This window comes from Wasmannia auropunctata, unplaced genomic scaffold (genome assembly GCF_000956235.1).
Source record: "Wasmannia auropunctata unplaced genomic scaffold, wasmannia.A_1.0 LD335888.1, whole genome shotgun sequence".
Taxonomy (NCBI): Eukaryota; Metazoa; Arthropoda; class Insecta; order Hymenoptera; family Formicidae; genus Wasmannia; species Wasmannia auropunctata.
The window spans coordinates 901303-917365 of NW_012027002.1; the positions used below are offsets into that span (position 1 = coordinate 901303).

At 37.3% G+C, this 16063-nt stretch overlaps 1 protein-coding gene across 1 annotated transcript in view; it reads right to left on the minus strand.

Annotated features, from left to right (window-relative positions):
* Nucleotides 1–3028: 3028 nt before the first annotated feature.
* Nucleotides 3029–16063, minus strand: part of LOC105455629 (pistil-specific extensin-like protein) — a 19308-nt gene continuing 6273 nt past the window's right edge. Inside the window, exon 2 of the mRNA XM_011699093.1 lies at nucleotides 3029–3324. Within this exon, the coding sequence (XP_011697395.1) occupies nucleotides 3233–3324 (92 nt within the window). The 3' untranslated portion in view covers nucleotides 3029–3232. The remainder of the gene's footprint in view (nucleotides 3325–16063) is intronic.

Below are 16063 nucleotides of genomic sequence, written 5' to 3' on the forward strand. Positions count from 1 at the left end.
GGCCGCACGGTCGCTTACGTTCTACTGTTTTCACCGCGAAAGCGAAAGAGAGTGAAAGCGTTTCATGAAGTACATTAACCTAATGAGGGAGTGGCATCTTCGAGAAATTGCGCGAGTCGAAGTTACAACTCGGAGTAAAAATTCGGTCGTTCAATGACGTAATGGATTCACAATTGAAGGAAATGACGGTGTTTGCGCGACAACTTTGTCAACTTTGGATTATACTGTTCCAAATCCATCGGGGAATGAGAATGCGATAAAAATACGATAAAAATCTTTCGTACATGTGAGAACGTGCGCGCGTATGAAAATTATTTCGGTGGATAATACGTCTCGCTCAAGTCACGTCAGATTGACAAACGGTTGCGACGGTAAAAGCGTTTGATAATTGCTGATGCGATATTGCGAATCGCTTTAACGAGAATGAAAGTAAAAAAATCTGGCTCCGGTTGAGAGTCGCTGGCTAGTGTGTAATAGTTTCGATCGAAAGGAGGTTACGGAGTGACTGAACTTTGACTTCGCTCGTGTGCGAGAATCGGTTACGTGCACGCATACGTACGCAGGCACGTTTAGCAAATACCATCGCAAGCATGAACAAACCAGCCGGCGCACTGACATCGTATATGCACACCAGTGCATCGGAATCTATATAGTTTGACCAACGAACCACTCGAGTCGCCACGTGTCGTGAGTAATTGCACGCATTGCATTACGCGTGAGATTTGCAAGATGCATCCCGCAATCGAGTCCGCCAGGTCTAGCTTGACCGTATGAGAGATCTACTTGTCGTAGAGAAGTTAAATTGATGTCAATACAAGATAAGCGCCAAGCACACGTAACAGTTTAACGATATGGTAAAGTGTTGCTAATGTAATTATGTAATATGTGGCTAAACGTTTACTTAAACGTTACAAAAATAATAATTTTCTAGTAATAACAAAATATCGAGATAGCTTACAATGAGAATTATTTTTTATAAACATTTATGAATTAGCATGGGCTCGAATAGCATTTGAATGAACAGTAATTATATATAAAAACTAATACATGAATTTTTTAATTGAATAATGTATTTTATTGTTATTTATCAATGTTTTTTAGCCTTTTCCAGGAGATTTAAAATGGAAGATAGGAAGAGTTTAAAAATAGATCTAATCCCCGATCCAATAAATTTAAAACAGTCCTTGCTTGTACGAAAATTAAAAAGAAGAAAAAGGAAAGAGAGAGGGAACAACATTCTTGCAAAGTGAAAATTCTATTGCGCTTCACATCAATTTTCATGCTATTAACTGAGTGCCGTTTGGAAAAATTGTATTGGTAGTGCCTATAGGTTTATAAGAACGTTAGTGTCAGTGATTGAAAGAAAGAGAAAACAGCTCTCGGCTGTAGTGTCATTCATTTTATCTAATTCGGATTATCCATTTTAACCGGAAACTTCCACGAGACAAAAAAAATGAATAGGTAGGAATTAGATCAATATATTAAATAATTAATGTTAAATGCTCATAGTTCACTGTATAAATACATATAAATATTCATTTTCAATATTCTTTTAAGACTACGTATATGTTATTCAAAAAGTTTAAAATTTATATTCTATACACGTATATGTATACGTATTGTATATACAAATGTGTGTGTATGTGTACACCCATATACACGACACACATACGCGTATACACATACAAACAAGCAAGGTTTCAATCAAAATAACATATCTCAGTTTCATAAATGATAAAGTCAAGACGCAATATCTCGCTCTTTAATTATCGCTAAAGCAACATTACGTCTATCATAAAAGTTGATGTGATTTGAATAATTGGCCACGCATTTTACACGTTACAACTTGCCTCGTGACAGCGGATCTATTAAGGGCATACGCTAGCTAAAATGAGACACTCGTACACGCGCAGAACATAGTATGCCGTTACCACGCAATTCACAGCAATGCAATTGCGCAACACGCTTTTGCGGTAAGGATACTTAATCCGACTGTCTATCCCCTCACTTCGTCAACAATACGGAAAGAGTGTGGTGCGAGGGTGCGTTGACCTAGCGCGAAAGAAATTATCGTGGCTTGCTTGTAATGCTCCACGAGAGAACCGTGTAGAGCGTAATTATATAGAGATATTCTCAATAGAAAAATTCTGATAAAACTAAATTAAATTTTTTGAAGAAGTTTTGATGAATGGACTTCATTTTTTTTTTTAAGCAATGATATCTTCAATTTTTTTCGCGTGCAGTAATTCAATTTACGGCCTAAAGAAACGCTCTTATAAAGAAAATAAATAAAATGTAACAAATTAATTTTTTATCATTTGTCAAAAGAATTACGTACATGATACACCGTATTTATACTTTATAGTTTATCTTTATAATTAAAAGAAGATACATCAATTTTTGTATAGTATCTAATATCTTATAACGCGAAAATCCAAATAAATCAGAAGAGTAGACATTTTATTTTTACTCGCTGGTTTTACATCCGTAAACAAAACAGCGACATATCGGTTTGAACAATTCTCACTTATTGCGTTGTAAGAACTGTTCGCGCGACTGGTAAAGATCCCGGACTCGTGTAATCGGACTGACTAAAGTCAGTCAAGTAGGTAACTTCCGTATCGGGCAGATCACTCTCGCTCGACGGGTCGGTCGAACTAGTAGGTGGCAGTACAGTTCAGACCGCGCAGAGAGAAGAGAAAACGTGAGAAGCTTGCCAGATCACTCTGCTTTACAATACTCCCGATAGAGTCTGCTAGCATCGTATCGCTGAGCGACATCTGCTTTTCAGCGTATACACTACTATTTAAACGTTGTTCATTTCAGCAACGCAGCAACAGGTTTCACGTGTACGCGACGCGCACATAAGCGGCCACGTGGTTCACCGATGTTTGTTTTTCTTTTTAGTATGAATGCAAATAAACGCGAGATAGCTTTACATGCAACAATGATTTTTGACAACAAATTAAATGAAAGCTAATACAAGTATATAAAATGCAAATGTCCGTGCGACAATATATCCGATTATTATTATCGATGCGTTGTATAAAATAAAAAATGTATTATTAATCAAAAATCATTGTATATAGGTTTTCAAATCGGTTATTTGTATTGTCGATTTATTTTTTAACATCGCTCAACTTTATTCCATTGATCGAATGCGGATTACAAATGTCAAAACTCAAAACATAGACATATGTATACATATAACATTATTATCACTATAATGTGATTAATGTTTACTATAGATAATTATTATATAAGAACTTACGTTTATGCTCGACAATATGGATACAGGCACCAAAATAGTCATCATGAACTTACCTGAAACAAAAGAAAATTACATATAAAAATTATGTTATAGCTTTATTGATCGTATAAAGATACACGCTTTATTATTTTATAGATCGAGATACTTCAATTATGACTAATATCGCAAGGAATGTAATATTTCTACCATTGCGGTAAAGGGTTATTGACCCGAGCGTCCCTTGAGTTTACATACTTGCAGTCGCGAGCGTGTGTCCGCGCGTAAAGCACGAGAGGGCAAAAGTGGGAATGACAGGAGGGCGGATAACTACGACAGGGAGAGGCAGGGAGAGGGGATGTATCTATATGTATAGTTTCCTACAAATACATTGCCGAAGCGATGCAACGCGCTACCATCTTGTCACAAGCGTTGGATGCTACAAAAGGGGGAACGTGTATCTGCATGTGATTGACACTATGATACTGCTTGCTGTAGGTTAGGGATATCTTCATAAAGCCTGATTCGCACTATGGAATCAGTGTTCGCAATCAGCAAGTCATTCTTTGACCGTAATTTAATACTTTGATGCTGAAAATAGGATCAAACGAACTGTTGTTTTTTTCTGAGAAGACATACCGTTTGCTTTCGAGATCCATAAATTTTACATTCAATCTATATATTTTAAATTTATTTTAATATTTATCTATCACACAAAAAAATATCTATTTTTTAAAATATATTATTATTATTATTATATGTATGTAAATTGAATCTCCCTATGAGAGTCGAACGTCATGCGGGTATGATACGTGGTGAGAAAGCAAAGTCGGAAATACAGGGGACTATACGTTTAGCGTTTTTCGTATAAATAGATGTAGGATCCGGAAACGAGCTGCGAGCTTGAAGCTTAGAGTTCGAGGACGCGCTGTCGCCACCCCCGACCCTTCTCGGCCAAGTTCGATCTTCCTCTCCACTAACCGCCCCTAAAGTCCCGGCACGATTTCGAACCCCGGAGACCTTCACCCCATTTAGCCTTCACCGAGCTCGCCGGATTCCGGGCTTCCGAACGGCTATACATCAACGAGGACCGAGCTCTTTGTCCGCGAAACGTCGCTGCCCTACGACCGAAATATTGCGTGACACGTGGAGCCGAAGACAAAGAAAGAAATTGACTGCAACCCCACGAGCCTCCCATCACCGAGGCAGGGAGAGTAGGAGGGGAGGGAGAGGGATAGAGCGTTTTCACTTCGCATTCCACTCAACAATGCAGATTTCGTTCTCCTTTAGCGAAGACAGTCTTTGTTTTATTTTCCTCTCTCGATACGTTTCTTGACCAGATTTTAGATTTTCTTCCCAGATTTTCATCATATGTATTATTTTCTTATATTTTTCTCATTTTTCAATATAGTACTAACTATATTTATATAGACTGCATTATATTGAAAGGAAAGATTTTTTTTTTATTATTTGAAAGTACGGAAAGTAGGACAAATTATATATGTACACATAACATTAGGAGAGTTACTCAGCTATATTTTTCTTTAGAACCGTTTGATCGATTACAGGGGCCGTTATTCTATCGACCTTCAGCGAAATGAACATGAATCCCTTTCTTAAACCTATCTTTTTTTGATTTTCATTTAGTTGAGTGTATATAAATTAATATCTTATGATTACCACAAACGGGGCTAGATCTCGCCGTACTTCCGGCGCAATATTACAAATTGCTGTCGCGTCGCATGACAATATCAATAAATCCGAAGGACGAGAGAATCGACTCAATATTCTCGATATTTTATCTCTCCGCCACTTCCTATCTAACCCGTGACAGTAACCCAAATCCCACGAGTACGTCCAAAGTGATCGTCGCGCGCACATTTTGGGGTCAGTAGACGATGAGGAACCAAGGCAGCACGTGCCGCGCCGACTATACCGTTGTCAGGGTAACGACGACCTTGTCCCGCGCAATCAGCCCCGGAATCCCGATGCCCTCTCTTCCGGTATCTTTGCCAATCGGCGAAAACTCGTCATATGGCGATAATGCGTACCAAACACCGTCATAATATCGGAAGAAACTCTCATTTTTATTTTAACGCCAATATACCGAACATATCGACCTTCGTGGTTTATTTTATTCGCTTTACTTATTTATGAGGAATAGTTATTATTCTTGAATAGTTTTATGTAGAGTTTTCAGTATATATGGTAAGTCGTATATCTTTAGATATTGTGTATTACATATTTAAAGATTCTAGTAGACATTTAGAAAAAACGCATTATAAAAATTATAATAAATCGCTCATTAAATTTTTGCCAAAAAAAATTGCAATTTGAAATAAAAATGTTTATTGATGACGTTATATTATATAACGTTGAGTGAGGTACGATGATAATATGGCGAGCGACGAGAGGATGGAAAATTCAAAACGAATAAAGTCGCATGTGTCTCTAAGTGGAACGAACAAAGCATCACGATCGAATTAGGAATCGTCTTTGTTCCAAGATGCTTTAGGGATAGCGACGAGAGTCAACCGACCCTTGCTTCGCACAGCAGCGTCGTGAGGGACCGCGAGCCCGGGGGAGAGAAAGAGATTGCGTCACCTCGTCTGGGTAGTGAAGAACTTTGGAAATTGGGACGAATAATTTTCCAAATTAATCGTGATCTTTCGTGTCAAACTGTTCATTCGAATTAATTAATTATGATTGTGCAACTGATTATATTTCTTACTAAAATTATGCCTTGTAAAAAAATGCTGACATCATTCAACGAACTACTTTACTTTCTTATCTTTTTAACTTTATCTTTATAAAAATGAAAGTCATGGTAGTGCCAACAAGGCCGCAATTTAAAAAAAAAAATCAATGTTACATAAAGGGGATATACATGTATAAGCATAGATATTTTTTTTTAATTTATGTATTACATATATATATATATATATATATATATATGTATATATATGTATATGTATATATATATGTATTTGAGAAATAACACTCGCGCGCGTACATATATATGTGGGGTGCATTACTTCGAAGTGACATTAAAACAGAAGGGGTTGATTACAGGGTTTGATGAGGTTCTTCCGCCTGAAGTCAACGTACGTCTGCACCCACGTCTTTGTTCATTGCCAAGCCTTTCATCCTGCCAGTGCAGTCGCGCGACGCAAGTATACGGGGGTGCATCGTAAACTGCCCTATAAAAGCCACGTACATACCACACAAGGGCGAATGTTGCAAGAGCCGAAGGTAGTTTTACGGTGTATTCGCGTAGTCATAGCAACGCACGTCTACCGTCCAATCGATAAAGTGCAACATTCAGGCTGGCATATAGGAATATTGGATTGACTGACATTTCCGTCTCCACTTTTACCCCATGATTTTCAACATCTTAAAATCAAAATTGTAAATAATAAAGTGTATTCGAGAAATCATATAGCAGACACAATATCTTATCTGCTAGTACCGAAATATATATGTCTCCTTAATCTAAAAATAAATCTAGAACTATGTGTAGAAATATATATATCTATTATTTTATAAATTTATGTATATATATTATATAATATATTTATTTAACTATATGACTTATATGAGTCATATTTCGAATAATTTTTTTATGCAACTAATTTTTTTTTTAATGAATGGAAGTAGAAAATTAATGATATTTCCATAAATAGGATTTTAAACTCTGATGTTAATAGCAATTATTCCTCAATTTTAATGAAGGCAACATTCTCGTTACGAGATCTATATCGCTTTCTTTCAGAACCACTGCAAGCGCGATAGCTCTTGATCGGTCGAGACAGAGGGTGGAAAGTAGAAACGCAGCCCTCGGGTGGGCGTTGCAAGGGTAGTTTAGTGGCGGTCGCTATGGAAACCCCGAAGAGCCGATGTTCACTGCACCCCCGTTGTGGACCTTGAATGAGAATCGAAGGGCATACCATAGACGAATATACCAAATTCACGATCATTTTTTTTTCTTTAAATTCGCCATCTATTATAGAAATATTGGAAGTGAAGAACAGACATTCTTTTATTCTTTATATAATTAAGGATCTATGGATTCGTAAAATACTTTTTTTTTTTAGGGAGAGAAAAATAATGAAATTTATTAATATGAAATTTATACCCTTTGGATAATAAATTATTTTTTGTGACAAATAATTCTCATTAATACAGAATTCAAATAATCAAGTAAGTACAAAAAGAGTCAATTACTTTCGTCCAAATCCAGGAATGCTTTTAGTAAGACCTACATCTTCCGCGAATTTGGGCACAAATCATCAATTTGAGCTCGAAAGTGCCGCAGGCCAGCCACGTGTCCTCTTTTTTTTTACATTATCGCGCGAATGTCGTAGTCTTCTATTTCGCGGTCCCAAGTAGTCCACGAAGGTCTTTCGCCTTCTCTGAGGGATCGACGTCCCGGTCACCGACATCGAGTGCAGTAACCAAGGAGTAGGTTATCCGCGGACCTTCACCGCACGACAAGAGGTCGAAGACCCTACGGTACCTTCGTCGAGTGATCGATTCGTTTTAACCCTTTTGAGTCTCCTGATAGTAAACGTCGCTACTGCAGTATTACAAGCTTTTAGCACAATAATGATGATGCATCGATCAGACGCAAATTAGTAGAGAGTAACAAAAAATGTTTGTTTTCTATCGAACCCAGATCCGAAATTATACAAAATATATGTGATTAAAAAAATTTAACATATAATTTGCCGCGTAGAAAAATGATGGCATCATATACAAAATTAATTTTACATTTTGAATCTTTGAATTGTGTGATAAATTATTATATCGCGATAGAAATCATAAATCGGAAGGCTTTTATAAAAAAAAAAAATTACGAGTTTATTATAAATTAATGAAATTTCGCAAAACTGTATGCGAAAGTAGAGAGCAAGTAAAAGGGCATCTCGCGTCCCTAGATGGGGTCTCTGTCCTTAACAGCGTAGGTCGAGGACCTTCAACGACTCGTGCAGCCTTCTATCGTTCGCCTTCTCCTTCCCCTTTCTCTGTTACCTCTCCCCCTTTCTCGCTTATACTTTTTGCAACTGCCTGCCCGATCGACTGTTACCGCACTAGACGCCAACGCGAGCGATCGAGGACAAATCCAAGTTCGTTTTCTCAATCACGAATAATCGCGAAAGTGCCGACTCGTTGCAATCGATCAATTTCAACTTTTTTTTTTCTACAAATAGAGCAATTCTAATCTAAATTAGATATCGGAAATATTTACAATTAAACACGAATGCAAATATTCGTATACAACACTTGATCACTAAGGCACTTGTTGCTATTTGAATTAATAAACCGAAGATGGACAATAATAAAACAAATGGTGCAGAGGTGACAAAAGAAATCCAATATATATATATATATATATATATAAATATGCATATTGCGTTACCAAAACCGTCATCGTATTATACCGTCACAAAGAGTCTTAGCAATTTAAATAGTGATGCAAATTGCGATGTACACAGTCAGGCTCTATATGTATTAATGGGTCAGTGGCATCGCGCGAACCTTGCTCGAGCGTTGCACTTTTGCAGCTCGCCTTATACCTCCCCCGCTCGTCCTGTCACTCCGTTCTCGGCATTTCGTCCTTCCTTTCGTCCATCGTTTTCTCCGTATTTTTCTCTTTCTTTTTCTACCTTTGTCTCGTGTATCAAAGACTATTATTATTCGCCTCGATCCAAATTTTAATATTGACAATGTTGACAGTATTAATAATATCGACAATATCGACATATCATTTTTTAATATTTTTTAATATTTTTTTGTTTGTAATATCGATTTTAAAGAATTATCGAATAAAAAATTATTCAGCTTTTGTTGAAAGAAAGTAATAGATAACTATATAAACAGCTGTTGTATTTCACGGCACGCTCGTAAATTACTCATTTTCATAAATCAGTTTTAAGAAGGGTCCAATGATTCGAGGCATAAACATTATTGTTTTACGGCCATCTAATTTATTACGGAGAACAGTACTGACCTCGATTCACTACGAAATATTGGCTCTAGTTCACGAGCTCACTTTGAAAGAATTCGGCCTTCCGATGATATCGCAATGAATACTATAGGAACCAAAAACAGATTTTTATAAAACATTGGTGATTCTATTATTCTGCAGATTTCTGTAGAACATTGGAGTTTCTATTTTTATAGTTCTATTTTTAATATGAATTTGTTTTTATAATATTTTTAATTTAATACAAATTGTATAGCTAAATATTTTTTGCTTCGAATGATTGAAAATATCGAGCTTTTCAATTTTCGATCAAATCGCAGGTTGATCTAGTAAAGGAGTAAAATCGACAAAAAATCCTCTTGAGCGTTGAACGTATCGAATTTCACGCGATCAATGAAGGTGGGGATAGAAGTATGAACTTAGGACGTCTCAATGACGGTTAGCCTCTGTATTGTTACCCTAAAATAGACCTATAACCCCTTTCGTATTTCCTCTTTTCCGGAAAAGAGAAAAGAACGGGAAGATCTATGAAGGTTTCGTTGGTTTTATCCGAGGAGGATGTGCGAGAGTACTCCGATGTAAGATTCAGCTGCCGAAGATTCAGGTAAACCACTTTTGTACCCTTTCAAAACGTTTTATTTCGTAAATTCGGAACCCTTTTCACATTGATCGTGATCGCGTACAAATACATTTTGTGCTTCGTACTGCTCATTGAATTCCGGGGTTGCGTACATACAATGAATAAGAGGTCTGCTCCAGATTTACCTTTATTAAGTAAATAGAATAGAATTGCGTTTAATAATACCCAATATTTTTTGTTGCATTGCCGAAATTCAGCAGGTGAAAAAGGAATTTATTCATTGTAGATAGATACTATTTTCATTAGAAAAATTTTTTCAAATTCAATGTGATAAACGAGATACTGCAAAAGGTTTAACTTCGGCGTTAAGAAAAGGGTTAACGCTTCTGTTACAGACTAGCTTTTATTAACATAAAATACATCCTTGTACTGTCTTCAATTGAATCTGCTCATAAATCAAATACCCTTGAATTTTTTCGTCAAATTTAACGCAACATAAAATTTTCAGCTAAATGAAAGATTTGAGCCTTTTTCACGTTCGTAGTTGCATAACAGCAGTAAAGCCGATTTTAGCCGCAGTTATAACGGTATTTTCTTTTCAACTCTTATACAGCAAAAACTCAGTACGCTTATGATTTATAGTGACTCGAAAGAGTGCCAATATTTCATATTTGAAATAAATCCAGTCAGCTTCAAAAAACAAGTTCAAAAACAGATGAATGAGTTATTCAAGGGCAAATCGAAAGGAAAAAGAATGAAGCACAAAATGAAACGAACATATTTTCTACAAAAGTTATAAAAAAATTGGATAAATCGTTGGCTCAATTCTTCACTTCTTCCGCCTGTGTCAAACGGTGGATAATCAATTTCGACGCCTTCTTTTATTCTTTGCCATCCACGTATTCGCTATCCACGAATTATTAATCTGGTCTTAATCGCATTATCGCACGACAAGATCAGCCCTCCACGGAGAAGAGGCAATTTTTTTGTAAGGAAAGATGCTCTAGCTGCCTAACCAAAGAAGGGAGACTAACCGACAAGGGATGATCTACCTCCTTCTTTGGTCGACGGGGGTGGTTGCGCGAGCGTGGCCAAGGTCGGGACCGATAAATACAATCGTTTCCTTGGTAACTATCCCTCGGGTTCGTATAACCTTGAACATCTCGCGAAATCTCGAATCTTTCTTCGAGTCACATTCAAATAAAGAAATCTCAAGTTGAACCACAGATTTTTATAGAAATCTGTGAGTTAAACATATATATTTGATATTGTTATGCTCAATTCTTACTAGAATTCAGGATTTAAATAAAAATTTATGTAGAAATGTGTTAAAATAGAATAGAATTAAAAGTATAATTTTTTACAATAAGAATTAACTTATTATTTTCAATATATTTTACGATTGATAGTTTATAGTATTTGAATCGCAGATTCTATATACATCTTTTCATTGGCTTTCTTTTTTATATATCATGTTTATCAGTTTTCAAAATCATATCGATAAAATATAGTTTATTATTTTCACGATTTAAATTGAACATAATAGGAGCAAAAAAATTAACATTTTTAGATATCAAATTTCTCTTTTTTAGCGCGTATTTTCGCAAAGTATTGTATATAATAACTTAAAAAATTATATAGTATACAGGCATCTAAATATATTTTTAATTATATATATGTATATATATTTATTTTATGTTATTTTATATATGTCATGTCAGTTAATAGGTTGTTTCAATAATATCACCATGCACATCTTAACGTTAGACATTACTTGATAGCGTGACTTCTCGATCACCCTATACACAGATAAAGCGAAATGAGAACGTAAGAAGAACCGGGTTCGTTTACCCGCGTAGTTATCGCAACAGGACTCTTTCGGACATAATCGCGTTCTTGTCTCGTGCAATTCTTTTTGCACACCTCGACATGTAATGTTCAGCTTGACAGCAAGCGATCGCAGCCATTATAATGCATCAAGTAATTTTAACTCAATTTACGACTTTCGAGCTTATCTTGTGTTATGCGATAGAAAACCAAATAAAAAATAAAATTATAAAAGCACGATTAAAATATAAATATAGATAACGTCAATTTTTTGCAATATAATGTATCTTTATAAAATCACCTTTATAACAGCTTTAATATTCCAAATTTTTTCGAGGATTAGTATTTTTAATGAAAGAAAACAACGTATTTACTAATTTAACTGAAACCATATCAATCAGGAAGCAAAGTTTTGTTTATCAGGCATTATATTCAGCCCGTAGAACATTTTGCTGGAAACCTGAGAACTTTATTCGAATAGGTGGAAAGTTCGGATACAAGAGCCGAAAACAAAGATCTTCAGGCTCGAAAGCGGAGCCCTCCAGTCAGACCGTATTCTCTTGGAAAGGGTTCGGTGATGATCGGGGTGCAAGGAAGGAAGGAAAGAAAGAGCGAAAGAGAGAGAGAGAGAAGGAATAAATGCGAGAGGGAAAGAGATGAGGGCGAAAGAGGGAGAAAGAGGACACAAATGGGGAAGTAGACGGAGAGAGGAGGAAATAGTCGTCGAGAGACAGGGAGAAGAGAGAAGTCGGGTCCGTGACCGAGCAGGATCAATGCACGACGCGGACCTTGAGAGTCCCTCCACCCTTCGCCCACCCCCTTCCCCTCTCCCTCCCTCCCTCCCCTCCTCCTCTAACTCTCACCCAGCGACGATCCCACCGCCCTCCTCGCGTATATCGTTCGCAGCCCTTGCACAGGCGGCGCGACGATGACGACGACGACGAGGGCGAGAGGAGGACGAGACGGGCCTGGAGGACGGGCGCAGAGAGGGAGAGACAGGCCTGAGAGAGGAGAGGCGCAGATTGCATCGTGCACCGCTCTGTCAGCCACACCGACAACGTATAACCGCACTAGTACACCGCCGTTGGCTGCTGATATGCAGGCCGATGCACCGCCGTGGCCTCTTACGACGGCCAATGCTCTTTGAGATCTGCCGAGGCTCTAAAAATTGCATTATTAACCCTTAACTGGTGCAGCACGGGCCTCTCGCATGATCTCATGTCCAATTAATTGCTGAAAACGCTGCTGTTTGAAGATCGACTTCCTTCATATTTCATTTTGCCGTCGGCAGAATGTTTTACTCTTTCTTTCTCTCTCTCTCTCTCTTTTTTTTCTTCTAATTGGTGGTAATTGATAGCTTTAGTATAATTCAGAAGAATAGTATATCATAGATAGAATAACTGAAAATGTATCAGACAGATGTTTATGCCATTTCCAAAGTATTATTCTACCACTTCCGGTACTATAGTATGATCCTATTTTTGGAAATATGTATACGCGCACGAAGTAGGAAGTTACATCAGGGGCAGCTGCATTCTGTCAACCCTTTCAAAATCGATGACTAATTCTCGGTAGTCTATGGTTGCGATGGATATTTGCGTAAATTCTCGTCAGGATGACGGAACATCTTTCACGCATGAATTTGGCAGCTGGACGGAGATCCGATGCAAGTATGCCGAGGATTAAATCTCTATTGAGAGATTTGCATCTGTTCGAACCCTTTTCCCGAATTTCGTGAATCAGGTAAGAGGTTGACAAACTTCAGACAGCCAAACGTTTCGGAAATAACATGCTTGAAGGATCAGCTGTCTCAAAAGTGACGATGTCGTCCCACATATGCCAGACGCGATTGCCTAACGTTTACGTTCAGTCATATAAAAAGTTTATGAGCTAGTAATGTTTTATTAATATGACGATCGCGATTCATTATCGTAAATCCGACAAAAGTCTAATGACTTCCAGTACTAAATTTTTCAGAGCTTAATGACAGAATAAGTCTTGAGATAAATATGTTATTTACCGTATCTTTTTTCCTGCAACAGTTGAGATATGCCGTTCACAAAGTCGCGACGTGCGTCGTACGAGATTGATTACACCGGATATCGATAAGAGAATCTTGTGCGCACGTGCGTGATGGGTGGCACGAAAGGATGTACATACACGTGGCAATAAGTGAAACGACAAAAAGAACCTAGCGAACAAAAAAAAATCATTTCCTTTTTTTAAACTAATTATTCTCCTGTTTTTAAAAATCATCTCTCTACGATATCTTTTCTGAATTATATATCTCTTCGCCTCCGAAAAATAATTTGGACGTCTCTTCTTTTTCTTCCTTCTATCACATAATTCAAAAACTATGTTGTAATTTCAAGGATCTGAACATTTTATAAGTCAAATGTATCTTGAATGCGCTAGAAATTTTTAACGGTCAGTTAATGTGTGCAACTAGTATGAGAAAAGATGCAGTTAGTTTAATCCTCATAGCTTTTCTTTTAAAAATCTAACTTAATTGCATTTTGTATGCGTTAAGTTATATTTAAGTGAAGAAGTTATAAAAGTGAGTGAGCTTATGAACCGTTTTTCCCTCTCCATCCAGACTTTTTAGGTCTGTCGCTACTAAACAAACAACCCTTCGTTCCCACGCCACTCGTTTATCTCCACAAGAATTATTATCTTGAAATCCCAGAAACTGAAATCTCAGAAAATTAGTGATATACAGAAATGTGATACGAGTTTCCTTTGTCAACTTGAAGCCAAAATAATAAAATCAAGAACTCAGACAACATAAAAAGTCCAAAATCAGAACGTAAGACGTCTAAAAGATATGTCTTAAAAATATCTTTCCTTTTAAAAGGCTGAAAGATGTCTGAAAGATGTTTTATGTCTTGATTTTGGACTTTATGTCTCCTGGGAGTTCATTTTCTAACAATAAATTCGATACGTATGACTGATCTTTCATTTTTCAATACTCCCTACAATCAATACTAGCATAATCCTCTCACAAGAATTCAGTGTTTTACAAGAATACGGGCACAACAAATTTCTATAACCCTGTAGGCGCTTTCTGCTGGTACGGTCTACAGCATTTATGCAACTCATGCATCGGCCCAACTTGTATAGATGCGTTTACGGAACTTTGCCAGGATGCATCTGCCAGGGTTCGTAAGACGAGAACGCGACACGCACAGCGTAACGCGAAACTTTTTACACGAGCGATTTTACGCAACAAGATGTAACGATATGGCCGTGACAATCTTTCACTTTCATTTGAAAGCATCGAAAAAAAATCAAGCCTTTCTTTATTACAAAACGTTTTACAACGTTTGATAACATGCATTATATATTCTAACGCGTTACATTATATATTTACGAAGAAGTAATAATATTTTTTCTATAATAAGTTGAACCAGATCGCTAAGTGAATAACACAATTAAATAGAAAAAAGCCTTTAACGATTGGAATTGGATCTTGGTGCCTAATATTTATATGTGAATTCTAAATATATCTTTCAGTTATTTAAACTGCGCGTCGAATTACTAGTCAAATTTGCAATACAATCATAAATTTAAGTTGGAAAGTAAGATCACAATTAAATGAATCTTCAGTTTAATACTAATGTTGCTAATAAGCTTCTTAAAATTGCGAAGAACTTATTGCGAAAAATATTACTTCAGGGTTCTGCAGGGTTCGAATCTGGAATCTTCCGATTCTCTTTCCGGGGCAGACGACTTTACAATAATATTTTCTTTAATTCAACAATAATATTTTTCTATCCGTTCACGTTTCCTTCCATTTCTAATTTTAGCAAGAAAGCTCGAAACTAAAGATAAAAAGAAATTATGAAACAGTGTGTAATAAATCTTGATTATCTGTCTATAAGCGAAACTGCATTTGCATTATTTTCGATGCCGGTTAAACGACGAGTGATAATTAATTATATTTATTATCAGAAGTTGAAGAATATCGAATGATAATCTTTCGAGCCACTTTTCTTGTAGTTACTCAAGGTGAACGCTAGGTGCTCCTAGTTACCCCACGAGCGTACTTATAAGACGAGTTAACGCAAAAGGCGGCAGCGCACGTCGGGTGCATTGCACCCCCGTCTGTCCGACGGGGGTTGGTTGGATCGATCGCGGGCGTTGGCGCCGAGGTCACCGGCTCGCCTTGCTCGGAGTAATGACCCTCACCCAGTGCAGAGCAATGGCATCGGCAAACGGCACCTTTCCTAGAAAAGCGCGGGGGTGGATTGTCGTCGAGAAGGGTGCCTCATCGGCGCTATGCGATTGCCGTCTCGCGAATGCGGCGACGCAGCGAGGAAGGGGTAAAAACGTTATCGCGTGGTATCCCATCGCCACTGCGAAACGCGTAGAGGTGGTACTTCCACCCCCGTTGCACACTCCTCTCTCTCTCTCTCTCTCTCTC